The sequence below is a fragment of the Engystomops pustulosus genome, chromosome 6, assembly GCF_040894005.1.
Source record: "Engystomops pustulosus chromosome 6, aEngPut4.maternal, whole genome shotgun sequence".
Lineage (NCBI taxonomy): Eukaryota > Metazoa > Chordata > Amphibia > Anura > Leptodactylidae > Engystomops > Engystomops pustulosus.
In genome coordinates, this window is record NC_092416.1 from 147,886,182 (window position 1) to 147,904,037 (window position 17,856).

The 17,856-nt window shown below is 42.9% G+C and overlaps 2 protein-coding genes across 3 annotated transcripts in view; both read right to left on the bottom strand.

Moving 5' to 3' along the window:
• RAB5C (RAB5C, member RAS oncogene family) overlaps positions 1–17,856 on the bottom strand; it is a 30,362-nt gene that overhangs the window by 11,627 nt on the left and 879 nt on the right. The window lies entirely within an intron of this gene.
• On the bottom strand, positions 762–7,173 carry LOC140064624 (uncharacterized). Of its 2 annotated transcripts, none has more exons than XM_072111699.1 (2): positions 5,425–7,164; positions 762–5,323 (listed from the first exon to the last, which is right to left on the bottom strand). In XM_072111699.1, exon 2 carries the CDS (start codon positions 3,959–3,961, stop codon positions 1,118–1,120), a length of 2,844 nt encoding a protein of 947 aa, XP_071967800.1. In that variant the 5' UTR covers positions 3,962–5,323; positions 5,425–7,164; the 3' UTR covers positions 762–1,117. The 2 variants fall into 2 exon arrangements, with proteins under 2 accessions (XP_071967800.1, XP_071967801.1); XM_072111700.1 differs by having other exon boundaries at positions 3,959–5,323; positions 5,425–7,173.

The following is a 17,856-nucleotide window of genomic DNA, read 5'->3' on the forward strand; positions in this document are numbered from 1 at the left end:
ATTCAATTAAATAACTTTTTGCCCAACAGGGGGTTTGAAATCACTACCTCCACACACCACCTGCCATAGAGATACAGGACAGAGCCTCTATCCACTAGACCAGTGATGGCGAACCTTTTAGAGACCGAGTGCCCAAACTACAACCAAAATCCACTTATTTACCATGAAGTGCCAACATGGCATTTTAAGCAGTAACTTATTGCTACCTGTTCTTCCACATCTTTCAATTGTATCGGCTGCCTAAGTCTACCAATACAGTTGAAAGAAAGAGGGCAGATGGCTTCTCTCGCGGGTCTCTCTGTACGGGACGAATGGTGGGTCTAGCAGGAGGACCTCCAAAGATAATGCACTTCTGTCAACACCTTCTCATTTTTTACGCAGTTCCAAACAGCCAATGAAGTATCACCTTAAAATAGCGCTGAGAGCAGCATCTCTTAAGTTCTGGTGGATTTGGTCCTGTTTGGTGAACTCTGTCCTGCAGTAATGGCCTGAGTGCCCACTGAAAGGGCTCTGAGTGCCACCTCTGGCACCAGTGCCATAGGTTCGCCACCACTGCACTAGACTATATCATATCACATTTAAAAGTCTGGTATCGGTGCAAGACTAATTAGCACGACTGCGAGCAGACAGATCCTAGAAGAGAAGTATTGGAAAAAAAAAAAAAAAAAAAAAACTTATTTGTACTCTGGAGATTTGGGTACATGACCCTTTATATGCCATCTTTTTCTAGCATTAAAAATGGGAATTATTCTCACCGTTAATTCGGTTTCCATTAGTCCACCATGACGGCCCACCTGGAGGTTGACCCCTTGACCTCTGTAGGGACAGGAAGCAGAGAGGTTAAATTCCCCCCCCTTGCACTCACATACCAGTGTCTTCCAAATAATAACACCGGCAGTGGATGCAACCCCTTTATTGCATGTTAATTTCACATACACTATATACAGTAATATATCATTATAGCATAACAAATATATATACATATATTTCTAGGGGTGGGAAAAAATACATGGGCCGTCATGGTGGACTAATGGAAACCGAATTAACGGTGAGAATAATTCCCATTTTCCATATCGTCCCCCATGACGGCCCACCTGGAGATTTATCAAATAATTCCTTAGGGAGGGACTACAGTTTGCAAGACTTTTCTACCAAAGGCTAATTCTTTGGTATTCTGGATATTCAGTCTGTAATGTTTGGCAAAGGTCAATTGGTTCGACCAGGTGGCAGCCCTGCATATTTCCTCGATGGAAGCGCCCCTCTTTTCTGCCCATGTGGTAGCCATAGCTCTGGTTGAATGGGCTCTAACTCGCTCAGGAATAGTCAGATTCTGGGACTCATATGCTCCTTTGATGATCAGCTGAATCCATCTGGCTATAGAGGCTTTAGATGCTTTCTTCCCTTTGTTCTTGTTGCCGAACTGAAGGAGAATATTGGAATCTTGGCGCCATGATTCCGTGTTTTTTATATAATGTAGCAAGATTCTTCTGACATCCAAGGAATGCCAAGTAGCTTCTTTTGGAGATTTTGGATCCTGAAAAAACGATGGAAGGAAAATTTCTTGATTTCGATGAAACTCTGAAGAAACTTTAGGAACAAAGGTTTTATCAAGCCTTAAAGTAACTCTATCCTCAGAGATTCTCAAGTATGGCTCTCTAATCGACAATGCCTGAATCTCCCCTAACCTTCTAGCGGATGTTATAGCTATTAGGAAGGTCAATTTTTGGGTCAAGTCCTTTATGTTAGCATCTTCCATAGGCTCGAATGGTGGCCCAGTAAGGTAATTCAGAACTAAAGAAAGGTCCCATGATGGGATTTTCTGTATATAATTTGGTCTCAGTCTGGATGTGGCTTTTACAAACCTGCTGATCCATCTGTTATCGGCCAAGGGATGATCAAAGAAAGCGCTTAGAGCTGAAATCTGGACTTTGAGGGTACTGGTCTTCAACCCTTTGTCAAATCCGGACTGCAGGAAGTCTAGGATCTGAGAAATATTCGGAGATGTTTGGTTAGGTTGACTTGAACCACAAAATGACATAAACTTTTTCCATATTTTATTATAAATAGCAAAGGTGACTGGTTTACGACTTGCTTTCATGGTGGTAATTACCTTGTCTGAAAGACCTCTGGACTTTAGTAATGACCTTTCAGGATCCAGGCCGAGAGACTGAGAGACCGTGGGTTTGGGTGATAGATGGGACCTTGGGACAGGAGATCTTCTCTGACAGGTAGAATTATCGGTTCTGCTAGAGCCATTTCTTTTAGGGCTGGGAACCAGTTCTTTTTCGGCCAGTATGGCACTATTAGGATTACAGTGGCCTTGTCCGCCCGAATCTTTTGTATGACTCTGGAAATCAGTGGAATAGGAGGAAAAGCATACATAAGAGGAGCGTCCCAAACCTGATTGAATGCGTCCATCTGAAGGCCTGACCCGGTGCTGTCCAGCGAGTAGAAATTTCCTACTCTGGAATTGGTCTTGGTAGCAAATAAATCTATCGTCGGATGACCCCAAACCTTGGTTATCTCTTGGAATACGTTGTCGTTCAGACACCACTTGTTTTGATCTAGGTGATTCCGGCTTAAGAAATCCGCCACCTTGTTGTTTTCTCCTCTTAGATGGATCGCTTTCAACGAGAGGATATATTTTTCTGCCCAGCAAAAAATCTTTTCCGATAACTCCAGGAGATCTTTGCTCCTTGTGCCCCCTTGGTGTTTCAAGTAAGCCACTGTTGTTATATTGTCTGAGTAGACTTTCACATGATGTCCTTTGAGTTCTGAGACACTGTTTTTCAAGGTCTCCCATACCGCTCTTAGTTCTCGGTAATTTGAGGACCGATTTTGAATGGAGACAGTCCACCGACCCTGAAGAAGTTTGTCTCCTAGATTTGCACCCCAACCTGACCGACTGGCATCTGTTTGGATTACTTTGATTGGCCATGGATGCCAAGGTATTCCTTTCATTAAATGTGACATGTCTGTCCACCAATTCAGGAACATTTTGACTCTTGGAGGTAGTTGGATACTCTGGTCTAGATGGTGGGAGTTCTTGTCCCAAACCTCTAAAATCCAGCACTGGAATCTTCGAGTATGACTTTGACTCCATTGAACAGATTGTATGCAAGCCGTCATCTGCCCCAACATTCTCATGGCTTCTCTTATTGTGCAACAGTCTTGTTGTTGGAAGTGGTGTATCTTCTGAATGAGTCTGTCCCTTTTTTCGGGAGGAAGAAATGACATCTGTAAGGATGTGTTTAGAAGTGTGCCTAGGAATATTGTGTTTTTGCTGGGTGTCAGTTTTGATTTCTCCCAGTTTATGCACCAGCCTAGTTGTTGCAGGGTAGTAATCGTTAGATTCCTGTGCTGTATAAGTTCCCGTTCTGTCTGACCAATTATCAGTAGGTCGTCCAGATATGGAATCACCACCACTTTCTTGGATCTCAAAAATGCCACTACTTCTATCATGATTTTTGAAAAGGTCCTTGGGGCGGACGAGATCCCGAACGGGAGAGCTTTGTACTGAAAACAAGCTGTGTTTCCCTCCGGAGTGACTACTGCAAATCTGAGGAATTTCTGAGATGGTGGATAGATCGGCACATGGTAGTATGCGTCTTTTAGGTCGATGGTACATAAGAACGCATTTGGCGGAATTAATGGGGTGGCTGAGCATATAGTTTCCATCTTGAATCTCCTGTAAAGAATATGCTTGTTCAGATTTTTGAGATTGAAGATTAGACGGAATGTTCCATTTGGCTTTGTTATGAGGAATAAAGGAGAATAATGACCTTTCCCTTGTGATTGTTTGGGTACTGGAGATATCACACCCATGGTCTTTAGCTTCAGGACCTCCTGCCATAAGCTGGAGGTTAGTGATTGCGACGGCTGTTTTGTTACTATGAAGTTGTTGGGAGGAAGAGAAGTCAGTTCTAACTTGTACCCGTCTAGTAGAATCCCTAAGACCCATGGGTTTGAGGTTATTTGGGTCCAATGGTGACGGAAATGGAGCAGTCTTCCTCCCACTCTGGCGTCATTGCTTTCTAAAGTTAGATGATGAGTTACTGGAGCTGAGTAGGAATCCTCTTCCTCTTCCACCTTTGGAATAACTCCATCTACCTTGTTTGCCTTTACCTCTGTATGGAAACTTCTTCTCCTTTGGGTCACGAAAGGATTGTTTCCTTTGACCTGTTCTTGTTTCAGGAAACCCTTTTTTACGATCCGCCGCTCTCTCAAGAATGGCGTCTAATTCTGCCCCAAATACATATTCACCCTGGAAGGGAAGACTACATAGTTTGGCTTTTGATCTGCAATCACCACTCCACTGTCTTAACCAAATGGCACGTCTTACTGAGTTTGACAAGGCACTTTCTTTTGCGCTGAACCTTACTCCCTCAGCCGAGGCATCCGCAATAAAGGCTGTAGCAGACTTTAACATAGGAATAGTATCCAGCAGCATTTCTCTTGAGGTGCCAGTTTTTATGTGGTTCTCTAATTCAGATAGCCAGAAAAAGAGAGTACGGGAAACAGAAGTCGTAGCTATATTCACCTTTAAATTAAGCATGGCGGCTTCCCATGCTTTTTTCAATAAACTATCAGCTTTTCTATCCATCGGGTCTCTAAGCTGAATGGCGTCTTCAAATGGAAGATCAGTCTTCTTTGTGATTTTAGTCACCTGGACATCTACTTTGGGTGTAGCATTCCAGTTCTTTACTTCCTCTTCATCAAATATCAGACGATTTTTGAAATCTTTAGAGACAGAAATTCTATTTTCAGGCTCTCTCCATTCCTCCAATATCAATTCCTTAAGTGTATTGTTTATTGGAAACACTCTTTTCTTTTTCGCTTTAAGTATGCCAAATAGTTCATCCTGTACGGATTTTGCCTCCTCAATGTCTTCAATTTTTAACGTATCTCTGACCGCTTTAAGTAATGCATCAAGATTTTCTGATGCGAATAGGTATTTCGACTCCATTTTGGTAGCCGCTATAGATTGAGAAACATCCATATCTAAGGAAAAAGATGTACTAGCTTCCTCTGATTCAGCTTCAGACTCAGAATAGGACTCCATCACCCTGGGCCTTTTAGGTGGTACTATCTGGGGAATAATGGAAGCCACAGAAGCCGCCACAGATGTCTGGACTTCTCCCTTAATGAATGATCTCATCTCTTCCATAAAGGAGTATTTCTCTTCTTTGAGTAGACTGTCTAAACATTCTTTGCATACAGGTTTCTTGTAGTTACTTAAGAGCTTATTGAAACACATATTGCATCTGCGTGATTGTGCCTTCTTTTTCTCTAGCTCTTTTGTTTTCTCCTTCTCTTTAGATTCCTACCAAAAAGAAGGAGAACAAAACCAGATTTTGTAGACAGGCTACATGTAATGTGGAATTAAGAAATCCCAAACATACTAGACACCCCGAAACCACTCACAGGAGTTATAGGCGGGGGGTCTGATACAATGATGTCCATTGCTGAGGACTCGGAGCTGCCAATTGTAATCTATGCATAAACATAACAAACGTTAGAATGTGCAATTACATAGCCGCAATATCATATAGATATATATGTGCTCACAATGGCTGACCTTAATAGCGTATATAAACGTGAAGGCTCAGCTAGAAATCCAGGCACCAGCTCTATATTCTAAAAAGACAATTGTTTCTCCATTAATTTTACTGAAATAAAGCATACTCAATTCTTAAGGTAATGTACCTGTTCCACGTAGCGTGCACGGCTGATGGCGACAGAAGTATAGACCTCAGATCAACGTGAGAGCCCGCTTGATATTTCAAACATACGCACGCCGGCTTCTCGTGTCCGCGATACGTCACTTCCGGTGCGACACACTTTGGCCGGAAGTCGCCATCTTGGAACACCCGGAAGTGTTCCATTTTCCCTGCACGCGCCCGGGTGATGTTGGCTTCGCGGAGCCGTCAACAGAGCCGGTCGAAGGTCCCCTTCCAGGCAGGGGAAGGATGCGCTATGCACCGCTCGCGGCCCGGGACCAGGTAGGATGTAGGGACATGTCCCGCACCAATACTCCCCCCTGACTGTCCCCCTGGAGGAGACGGGGAGAGTTCTCTCCACTACCTGCCCTGTGTAGGGACAGGAAGACACTGGTATGTGAGTGCAAGGGGGGGGAATTTAACCTCTCTGCTTCCTGTCCCTACAGAGGTCAAGGGGTCAACCTCCAGGTGGGCCGTCATGGGGGACGATATGGAAAAGTCTATTCTATGATTCAACATCCTAACAGATCTGTCACCTGTTAATTGATCAAAGAAATTGATTGCAGTTGTTCTTATGCGACTTGGACTTGGGTCCGCTTATCTTTGAAAGCGAAGATACATCCGTCATGTGAGGAACCACAGATTATTACTACTGTCTGACAACTTTCTCTTCGGAGCACTGACCTTTCACTTGCTTTCCTGCTGACTATCATACACAATTGTTACCTACTTTATTGACTTGCCTCTGCATTTTTCACTACAACACACGTAAATTTAATTGTAGCGGAAATCTCCTAAAAGCGTGTACCCATCAATTACCCTCAGAAGACCCAGTGATCCTTATTTTATAGCAAACATTAAATGTTCTGTCTGGAGCACTGCTATTCTTGTCTAAATTAATTCTGTCTCCTCCCAGTGCATCTCACAAGATGAATATCCTGCCCATCTGATAGAAGGTTTTGGTCCAGGCAGGAATAGCAGCGAGGAGAAACCCTGGGTGCACATAGATCCCCTCTTCCAGTATTTTCCCAGCACATACACTCACCGGCCACTTTATTAGTTGCACCTGTCCAACTGCTCGTTAAAACTTAATTTCTAATCAGCCAATCACATGGGGGCAACTCAGTGCATTTAGGCATGTAGACATGGTCAAGACAATCCCCTGCAGTTCAAACCGAGCATCAGTATGGGGAAGAAAGGTGATTTGAGGGCCTCTGAACATGGCATGGTTGTTGGTGCCAGAAGGGCTGGTCTGAGTATTTCAGAAACTGCTGATCTACTGGGATTTTCACGCACAACCATCTCTAGGGTTTACAGAGAATGGTCCGAAAAAGAAAAATCATCCAGTGAGCGGCAGTTCTGTGGGCGGAAATGCCTTGTTGATGCCAGAGGTTCGAGCTGATAGAAAGGCAACAGTGACTCAAATCGCCACCAGTTACAACCAAGGTAGGCAAAAGAGCATCTCTGAACGCACAGTACGTCGAACTTTGAGGCAGATGGGCTACAACAGCAGAAGACCACACCGGGTGCCACTCCATTCAGCTAAGAACAGGAAACTGAGGCTACAATTTGCACAAGCTCATCCAAATTGGACAGTAGAAGATTGAAAAAACGTTGCCTTGTCTGATGAGTCTCGATTTCTGCTGCGACATTCGGATGGTAGGGTCAGAATTTGGCGTCAACAACATGAAAGCATGGATCCATCCTGCCTTGTATCAACGGTTCAGGCTGGTGGTGGTGGTGTCATGGTGTGGGGAATATTTTCTTGGCACTCTTTGGTCCCCTTGGTACCAATTGAGCATCGTTGCGACGCCACAGCCTACCTGAGTATTGTTGCTGACCATGTCCATCCTTTTATGACCACAATGTACCCAACATCTGATGGCTACTTTCAGCAGGATAATGCGCCATGTCATAAAGCTGGAATCATCTCAGACTGGTTTCTTGAACATGACAATGAGGTCACTGGACTCAAATGGCCTCCACAGTCACCAGATCTCAATCCAATAGAGCATCTTTGGGATGTGATGGAACGGGAGATTCGCATCATGGATGTGCAGCCGACAAATCTGCGGCAACTGTGTGATGCCATCATGTCAATATGGACCAAAATCTCTGAGGAGCTTCCAGCACTGCTTGAGGCAGTTGTGAAGGCAAAAGGGGGTCCAACCCGTGACTAGCATGGTGTACCTAATAAAGTGGCCGGTGAGTGTATATTATACATACATGGGGTTGTAATAAACTAAATACCTGTTTCATACACAAAATTCAATGTGTTATTCAAAGTGATTGGGTGCTATGGATTTTTATACAGAACATGTTTCACATCCCATCCAATGCTGTAAGTGTGGATCTTTATTATGTGGCAGCTAACGCACTGCAAACATATCCCATAGACATGGTGAGATGTTAAGTCTTTTATAAGTTCTGTAACAAGTGCTTTATCGAGTTTCCAGTCTCTCTATACCAAATCTGTCACAGTCAGACATCATGCGGATCATAAATACACCCTGGTATCGTGGCCCACCCCCAAACCGTCCCTTGTGCAGTAACCAGCCAAGATAAGCAGGTGGCAGGGCTGATACCATGTGTGACAAGGCTTCATTTTATATAGAAAACTCTTCACAGCAATGATGCCCCTTAACTTTGGCTCGTATCAACCTTTTTGTTAATACAGAACAAATCGCTGCCAAATTGATAGAAATCTCCTATAAGGTAATAAAATGAACCCACGCAAATCTGTGAATCCCAGGCTATGGCTGGATTAAATGGATCAAAGCACAGAGGATGGGACTCCCCTCATCATAGTCATATATGATAGAAGGAATCCCTGCAGAAGAGCAGTACAAGGAAGAAGGGACTAAATGGCTCACGTGTGCATTTTTGGTTTGGTGCTCTGATTATTTGCAACTTTTTTGGAGCACATGCACATTTAGGGATTGCTGAAATAACCCTACAATAGAGGGCAGCAGTGTATCTCACTGTTGGCTCCTACAGTGGTGTAGGTCCTCTGTTCGACTCCTGCCCCTTAAACTCCTCCTTCTGCTTTAAGGTGTCCTTTTATGGACTGTGACATCACCGGGAAAACACCTAGGGCTCCACGGAAACTGGGGATGAATGCCATACAGATGCATCTGTCAGCCACAGGTTATCATGGCCTCCCCTGAGCACATACTAGTCTATCCAGTAAGAAGCAGGATGATATAGAGCAGTCTGCTGAACTTTTTCATCCAGTATTTCCTGCTGGACGCATGTATTATGAATAGACGGAGACAAAAAGCATGTCCTCATCTGCCTTTACTTGGTTAGCAGGCATACCGGGAGCTTTACTGGCGTACATGTTGAACTTGTGCAATGACCTGATCCATTCTAGCAGGAGTTCCAGATTTTGGCCAACCTGGAGATCTTGTGTATCCCTGCAGCCCCTCTGGTATGGTGTGGTCCCCCATCCCGCAGAGTTTGCCGTGTCCCCAGCAATATACTCTTATCGCTTATCCTGAGGAAAAAGGTTTATTGGAATGTTATCAATGAAACTTTGAAATGTATTTTCCAAGGGCACATCCCATCCACATTCTATTTAAAAATCCATCCACCAAAAAAATACAGGTTATTTCAGGAGTCTGTCGATCCCCCAGTAGATGGTCCACTTAGGACCATCGCCTTCCAACTCACACACAGAGTACTGGTCCACAACTAAAAATACTCCTCAAAAAAAGCTGGAAGGAATACTTTTACTCTGCCGGAAAAAAAAAATGTAGTGCAACCTCTGTGCCGCGTGTTTCTATCCTAAGACAGACAGACAAGACACATAGGGAAGATGCAGGTTCTTAAAGGCACGTCATTTCCAGCCCTGAGTTTCAATGTTACAGCACAGGTCATGAGCAGCTTTCTTCCTGGGATTGTGGAAAGCAATGCAGTCACTACTTCCTCTTCCCATAAGGAAGTAAAGCTGAGCAAACCGCATCTAAATCATTTGCGGACACAGTACTACTGTAGCCTAGCATATCCCCCATTTATGAATGATGGGGACCCTAGAGCTCCTGTAGTCTTATGATTTCCCTGCACAGTTCTGTACATGTTGTAGTGGCTATCATTCAGACGGATCATCGCTATCGGCAAACTGGAAAACCACTTTAAGAAAATCTAATGTTTAAAGGAAATCTTCCATTTGTTTTCATGCATTGTGAATCACACATACCTTGAGAATGCTGTAGCAACACTGATGCAGAAACAAATCTTGTTTAATCCTTATAAAATTCAGGACCTTGGCAAAGCTGTGTGCCCTGGCTGCCGTACATAAGCCCAATACTTCCATATACACAGGAGCTGCCTGAACTGTCCAGACAGGGCTGGATGACTCTTACACAGCAGCTGGAGGATGGTGCAGCGATTACTTCTGCCTGTCAGGGACAACACAGTGATTACATATTCTCGGCTTATGCCGGACAGGACAAGGCTGGAGCAGTGCGCAATTAGGGCGAGGAGAGCACTGAGGCAGCCACAGGATCGACAGAGCCGCCTCATAATTTTATCATTTTTTTCAACAAAACCACTCAGGGATCAAACAAGATATGCTTCTGCATTAGTGCTGCTACAGCATTCTCAAGGTATGTTTGGTTTATAATTCATAAAAGCAAATGGTAGATTTCCTTTAATAAGATCCCAATGCAAATCTCCTGTTCAAAGAAACAATGCAGTAAGACAGTGCCAATAACTACGTGTGGAAACTCCCTTGTCACTGCAGAGGTAGCCAACAGCTGGACAAATATTGGCATCACTCAAATAATAATAAAAAACCCATTCAGATACTGATTCATCACCACGTTTAAACCAGTCATACAAGAAAGGGATCAATAAGCACTACTTTATGTTACTACTTTCACACTACCCACTAGGCTTAACATTAGACTGATACTAGCCAATACCAAATTAACGCTTTATTTGCAGAAGTCACGGATTAAAACAGAATATCACTTTGCATGCAATACTTATAATAGTTTGTCACATCTTATCTCCTCCTCCTCCCTGTACAATGACCTCTATATAGAAAACACTGACCCCATCATTACATCACTACTGACAATAGATGATGTCACAGCTTATCCCCTCCTCCTCCCTGTACAATGACCTCTATATAGATAACACTGACCCATCATTACATCACTACTGACAATAGATCATGTCACAGCTTATCCCCTCCACCTCCCTGTACAATGACCTCTATATAGATAACAATGACCCATCATTACATCACTACTGAGAATAGATGATGTCACAGCTTATCCCCTCCACCTCCCTGTACAATGACCTCTATATAGATAACAATGACCCATCATTACATCACTACTGAGAATAGATGATGTCACAGCTTATCCCCTCCACCTCCCTGTACAATGACCTCTATATAGATAACAATGACCCATCATTACATCACTACTGAGAATAGATGATGTCACAGCTTATCTCCTCCACCTCCCTGTACAATGACCTCTATATAGATAACAATGACCCATCATTACATCACTACTGACAATAGATGATGTCACAGCTTATCTCCTCCTCCTCCCTGTACAATGACCTCTATATAGAAAACACTGACCCCATCATTACATCACTACTGACAATAGATGATGTCACAGCTTATCCCCTCCTCCTCCCTGTACAATGACCTCTATATAGATAACACTGACCCATCATTACATCACTACTGACAATAGATGATGTCACAGCTTATCCCCTCCACCTCCCTGTACAATGACCTCTATATAGATAACACTGACCCATCATTACATCACTACTGACAATAGATGATGTCACAGCTTATCCCCTCCCCCTCCCTGTACAATGACCTCTATATAGATAACACTGACCCATCATTACATCACTACTGACAATAGATGATGTCTCATACTATCCCCTCTACCTTCCTGACCATTGCTAGTCTACATAACACTCCACAGACCTCAATGAGTCTGCTGCAGGCTCAGATTAGAAAGGAATGGCATGGTTTGTTATTTGGTGTGCCAAGTACAAAAGTAAATGGTAACATATTTCCTTTAAGCCATGTGGAGACACAAGGGTGAAGAAGCTCAAAATAATCTGTATGTTAAAAATTCCACAATGTGAAGCTTTGGGCATCTTCATCTCTATAGCCTTGATCCCAATCCATCACTCTCTCCCCCCCACTATAGAGTGTGAAAGTCTAGATGCTGCACCCTGTAAAGCACCTAAATGTGAGTAAGTAGCACATCTCCAGATCTGTGATAGGCTTTATTTCTACCAAACCACGGCCAGCAGAACGCAAACTCCCGCTTTTGCGCCGGCCAGAAAACGTCTGTATTTGTGATCGGCCTGTAAACGTCCGTGTGATATTCTGCAGCCCCTCAGCATCACTGATCTGAAGGCAGCGCCGTACTACGGGTGACATAACTACTGGACAAAGAACTGATTATTGTACATTTCATACAAATTTCACAACTGTCAAGAAGACAGAAGAAAAAGAAGGAAATCCGCCTTTGCCGTCGTCTGTCCAGTCATGAGTCTGCATGGAGCTTGTAATCCACATCTGGAGGTCCTGACTCATTCACTAAAGCTCTTTCTCAGGAAATTCTTGCGTCAGCTGATGGGAAAGACTTAGCCAGCAGATTACACATGCAACCATGTCCAAAGGTTCTCCAGACAGCGGACAGGTGTACAATTACCGTAACAAGGAAGAAAGTAGAACAAGATCAACAATCCGTGTGAATAGAGAATCACACTGGAAACAAGCAAACTAACAAGTAAATACCTACAAAGACTGAGGCTAGGAACAGGAAGGTGTTCAGATCTCATCCTAGGAAGATCATAGCGACTGTCATGGAAATAGTTCACAGGAGCAGGATTCCAAGTATCCTGGTTATCTATACTGTAATGGGATATCCAGTATAGGCCATGTATTTCACATAGGAGGTGAAGGTATATAAAATGATGATGCTTGGAGTCCTGCTCCAGGTGTAGCATTTGGTCATATTAGGTTCATTTCTGAAAGATCCAATACATTTGTGTCAACAAGCCTTAAACCGACAACCCCTTTAACCCCTTAAGGACGGAGGGTTTTCCGGCTCATTTCTCGCTCTCCAACTTCAAAAATCCATAACTTTTTCATTTTTCCGTGTACAGACCTGTGTGAGGGCTTATTTTGTGCGTAACAAATTTTACTTTCCCGTAATGTTATTTATTTTAACATGCCGTGTACTGCGAAGCTGAAAAAAAATTCCAAATGTGGAAAAATTGAAAAAAAACCGCACGTGCGTCACGTTCTTGTGGGCTCAGTTTTTACGACTTTCACTCTTCGCTCCAAATAGCACGCCTACTTTATTCTTTGGTTCGGTGCGATCGCGGTGATACCAAATTTATATAGGTTTTATTGTGTTTTAATACATTTTCAAAAATTAAACGAATGTGTACAAAAAAGAAAAAAATTTTTTTGCCATCTTCTGACGCTAATAACTTTTTCATACTTTGGCGCACGGAAATGTGTGAGGGGTCATTTTTTGCGAAATGAGGCGACGTTTTCATTGCTACCATTTTGAGGTCTGTGCGACATTTTGATCATTTTTTATTTCATTTTTTATGTTATGTAAAAAGGTGTAAAAGTCGCATTTCGGACATTTGGGCGCCATTTCCCGCCTCGGAGGTCACCGCCGGCCGTAACCGTTTTTATATTTTGATAGATCGGGCATTTTGGGACGCGGCGATACCTAATATGTCTGTGATTTTTACTGTTTGTTATGTTTTATATCCGTTCTAGGGAAAGGGGGGTGATTTGAACTTTTAATATTTTATTAATTTTTTTTATTTTTTAAACTTTTTTTTTTCACTATTTTTTAGACCATCTAGGGTACAATAACCCTAGATGATCAGATCGCTCCTACCATATACTGCAATACTACAGTATTGCAATATATGGCGTTTTTGCAGGTCTTACATTACAATGAGCCACTGGCTCATTGTAACGAACCTGCATAAACCATGTAGCCTCGTGTCAAGAGAAGACCTGAGGCTACCATGGTAACCGATCGCCGCCCCCCGATGACGTTCGGGGGCGTGGCGATCGAAAAAAAGATGGCGGCGCCCGCGCGCCGCCGTCTTTTAAACGCCGCCCGCGACTTTGCGGGCGGCGTTTAGAGGGTTAATAGCCGCGATCGGTGCAAGCACCGACCGCGGTTATTAGCGGTGGGGGTTTTGTGCAAAATGCAAAAACCCCCACCTCTGTATGAAGAGGACTCAGCCCGTGAGCCCTCTTCATACTTCCCTTATACCTCTGCGCCGTAGAGCTACGGCGCAGAGCGTTAAGGGGTTAAACTACAGACTAACCAAAAAGAGACATTAAATGGAGAACACAGCGTAATACTGAAAAACCTTCTATTAACCGCCCCCCCAAATGCTGGAAGAAAGCTGAAAAAACCCTGAATTTAAAGGGTGCAACTAATTCCCCAATAAAGGTGACCAGTGGGGAGCACTCAACCGAAGATCCCCTCTGATAGATTGATGCATAAAGGCCATAAAAGGTGAAAACACTAAGGCTACATTCACACTACAGTATGGGGGACGTATATACGGCCGATATACGTCCGCCATAGACAGCAATGGGCGCACGGAGCGGCACCGTACCGCTCCGTACCCGGGAAAAAGATAGGACCTGTCCTATCTTTACCCGTAATATGGCGCCGTGCGCCAAGTATCCCTGTGGAGAGGGGCGGGGGTGATCTGCGCTCACCTCCTCCTGTCCCTGTGCACTGCCGTTGCCCGCTACGGTACGGCAGTGTGAATGTAGCCTAAGAAGACACCAATACAAAGTAAACAATTACCTTATCCTTGGTAAAAGTCCAAACAATGGGGAAGAATAATAAAAAGTGTCCTATGGTTGGACAGTGCAGAGTTAGACTAGACAGTCCTATTCTGCACCAGATTCATAGAAGTGTCTGGTGCTGGGTGACAAATCTGGTGCAGTATAAGACTGTCTAGTCATACTCTGCACCTCCTATTTGTTGGCTTACTTTACTCCAGAAAATTAGGACAAAATTCTGTCGGGTCAGCATGATTTTTGGCGCGAGGCCACACCCCTTTAGTCGAGCAACTTGTAGGTGAACCAGAAAACTGTCTAAAACCCTTTATAAATGTGGTGCAGACAGTTTTAGTGCAAACTATGACAGAATTCTGTTGAGACAGATAAATAACAGTACAATGGGGGAAATATGTTAAGACTGACGTTTTTAAATTTCACCCCCTCTGCTGGCCGAATATACCAAGAGGCTTCGATCTCTTCGTACATGCAGATCCGAGCTCTGCCAAAGGCTGGAAATCAGCTGTAGTCTCCACGAAGAAGGCTTTGTAAATCTCCCCTTAAGTCCCTACATAGAACAGGGTATAGTCACGTGTAAATGTCACATGTAGTTTTGGCCCACAACACTACATATTATCCAACCTGCAGATCATGTGTAGGAGCAGATCTGAGCTATCTGTAAGACAATCACACAGTGCCTTGCCAGAGGGTACCATATCACTTACTACACGGCCCAGCAACAACCTGCCGGGAGAAAAGGTAGTTCTACTAAAGTACTTCTCCATCTGCCGAAAAACAATACAATCATACACCAGAAAACGGGCCACATATGAATTGCTATACTACTATACCGGCATGGAAGCTACTGCACAGGATCCTGCATGACCCTGGTCACTACTTAGGGAATCCCACAGTAATGCAGACAATGATGGCATATAAGCAGAATACATCACCAATAACTTGCTGGTGGGAATCTGAGCCCTATAAACCTAACATAAAAAAAAATACCCCAACACACACATGTATACTACAGACATGTCAATTTAATTTATAGATTTTCTACCTTTCATCCATACACAACCTGAAAGCAGCACATGATTGGAAATTTTTAGAGAACTTCGCTGTTCAAATCATAAGAAAACGTTCAGGAGACACCAAGTTAACGCAATGTGTAATCGGGGATGGAGCCTTTGAATTGTGTTTCAAAACATGTGTGAGTGCGGCCTCAGGGTCAGGATTTTCCATCATTATCTGTATGCAAAAAACAGGTGTGGTCCAAAACAGATATAGATAATGTCATACCTTATTTTCTAATGGCTTTCAAATACTAACACAAAATACTGATCAGGTACTGCAGATATTAATCGTGAGCGGCCGAGTAAAAAAAAAAAAAAAGCCTAGCTATTGTAAGAAGAGTGCAACACATAAAAATTTGATGAACATTATACACATCGGAAGATAATGGAGGCATAATGGTAGAAGGACAGACCCCTATTAACCCGAAAGCAAGACCTAGCACAATTTATTTTGAAACTTAGGCCTCCCCTGAAATAAGACCTAGCGGTAGTCATTGCTACAGCTCCCCCCCCCCCCCCCACGCCATACAGTAGTACAGGCCGTCCCCTACTTAAGAACACCTGACTTACATACAACCCCTAGCTACAAACGGACCTCTGGATTTTGGTAATTTCCTGTACTTTAGTCCTAGGCTACAATGAGCAGCTATAACAGTTATTAATGGTGTCTGTAATTAAGATTTATCGTTAATCCTGGTTCTTATGACAACCCAACATTTTTAAAATCCAATTGTCACAGAGTCCAAAAAAAGGTTTGACTGGGGTTACAATAATAAAGTATACAGTTCCGACTTACATACAAACTCAACTTAAGAACAAACCTGCAGAACCTATCTTGTACGTAACCCGTGGACTGCCTGTATTAGTAGATCATTTAGATACTGCAAGAGGCTGTGACATCACTGAGGAATTCATGGGATAAAATAAATGAGCAGCCACATGAAGAAGAGCTTATTGAAGGAAAGTGCTGAACATGAGAGATTGGGGCCAACAATTCCAATAGAAATTGAGTCACATGAAACTCAGAGAAGTTGACATAATGGTCTTAAGATTGAAAAAAAAAAAACAAGACCCAAAAACATTTTGTTCAAAAATACCAAGATTAAACATATCTTAGATGGTGGTACATGGAAATAGCGTCACAAGACTTTCTTGATGGTTTTCAGTTGTTTATTCTGATGACCGTGATGGTACGACTACGGTTTATTAATAAATGTTGATTATTTTATTCAATAAATGCAAATTTCTTGTTCATGGAAAAAAAAATAAGACATTCCCTGAAAAAAAAAAAATTTGGCTCTTCTATAGGATGTAAAAAAAAAGTTTTACATAAGTTTTACTTCCGGGGAAACAGGGATGCGTATCTGCAATATTTGGAAATGAACCTGGCCTTTTGGGTTGGAAACCCTGTAATAATAACAGTTACAGCCCCATCCTTTCATCATTCCATCTTTACCAATATGACTAGAACATTCTACTGATCACCTTTCTAGTTCAAAACTAAAGACTTTACATAGAATCCAATAAAACAGTCATAGCTTTCAGTTCTACAAGGTGTCTACTTCCCCTGAGAAAAATAAAGTTAACAGAGACTTGTATACAATACTGATCAACAGACATGTAGTAAAATGAAAATTTCATGTAAAACTGAAGTCTAGTTATCGGCTTAATTCTAATATAATAACCTTTATATAGCACCAATAAATTCCATAGCGCTTTACAGATTCTGGGGAACACATACAAATAAAATAAGACATTACAGAGTAATAACAGTCATATGAAACAATAGGAGTGAGGGCCCTGCTCACAAGAGCTTAAAGGCTGGCACAGGGTAGTATAAGGTTCACTGGACAGAATCATGCGCTGCTCTCATGCTGCAAACATAGACCCATAATACGTTTTTGTGATCCATATGACCCAAGTGTGTAACACGTTGGTAAGCCGTGTTTCGCAAAAATGGTTCGTGTGTCAACTGTCTTTGTGAATTTGTAAAAAATATCATGTATGGCTGGCAAATGATATTACCAGCTTTTCACAAACCTTCAAAGGGACAGATAATTGAGTTATCTAGCAAGTGATGCGCAAATATGAACGGCGCGTGGATGACGCCTGTGTGTCCTCAGTATTTCTCGCATTCCCACAGACTAAGGCTGCATTCCCAGGAACGTATGGGGGGGCGTATATATGGTGTATATGTCACCCATAGCCGTTCCGTAGCCGGGATAAAGATAGGACA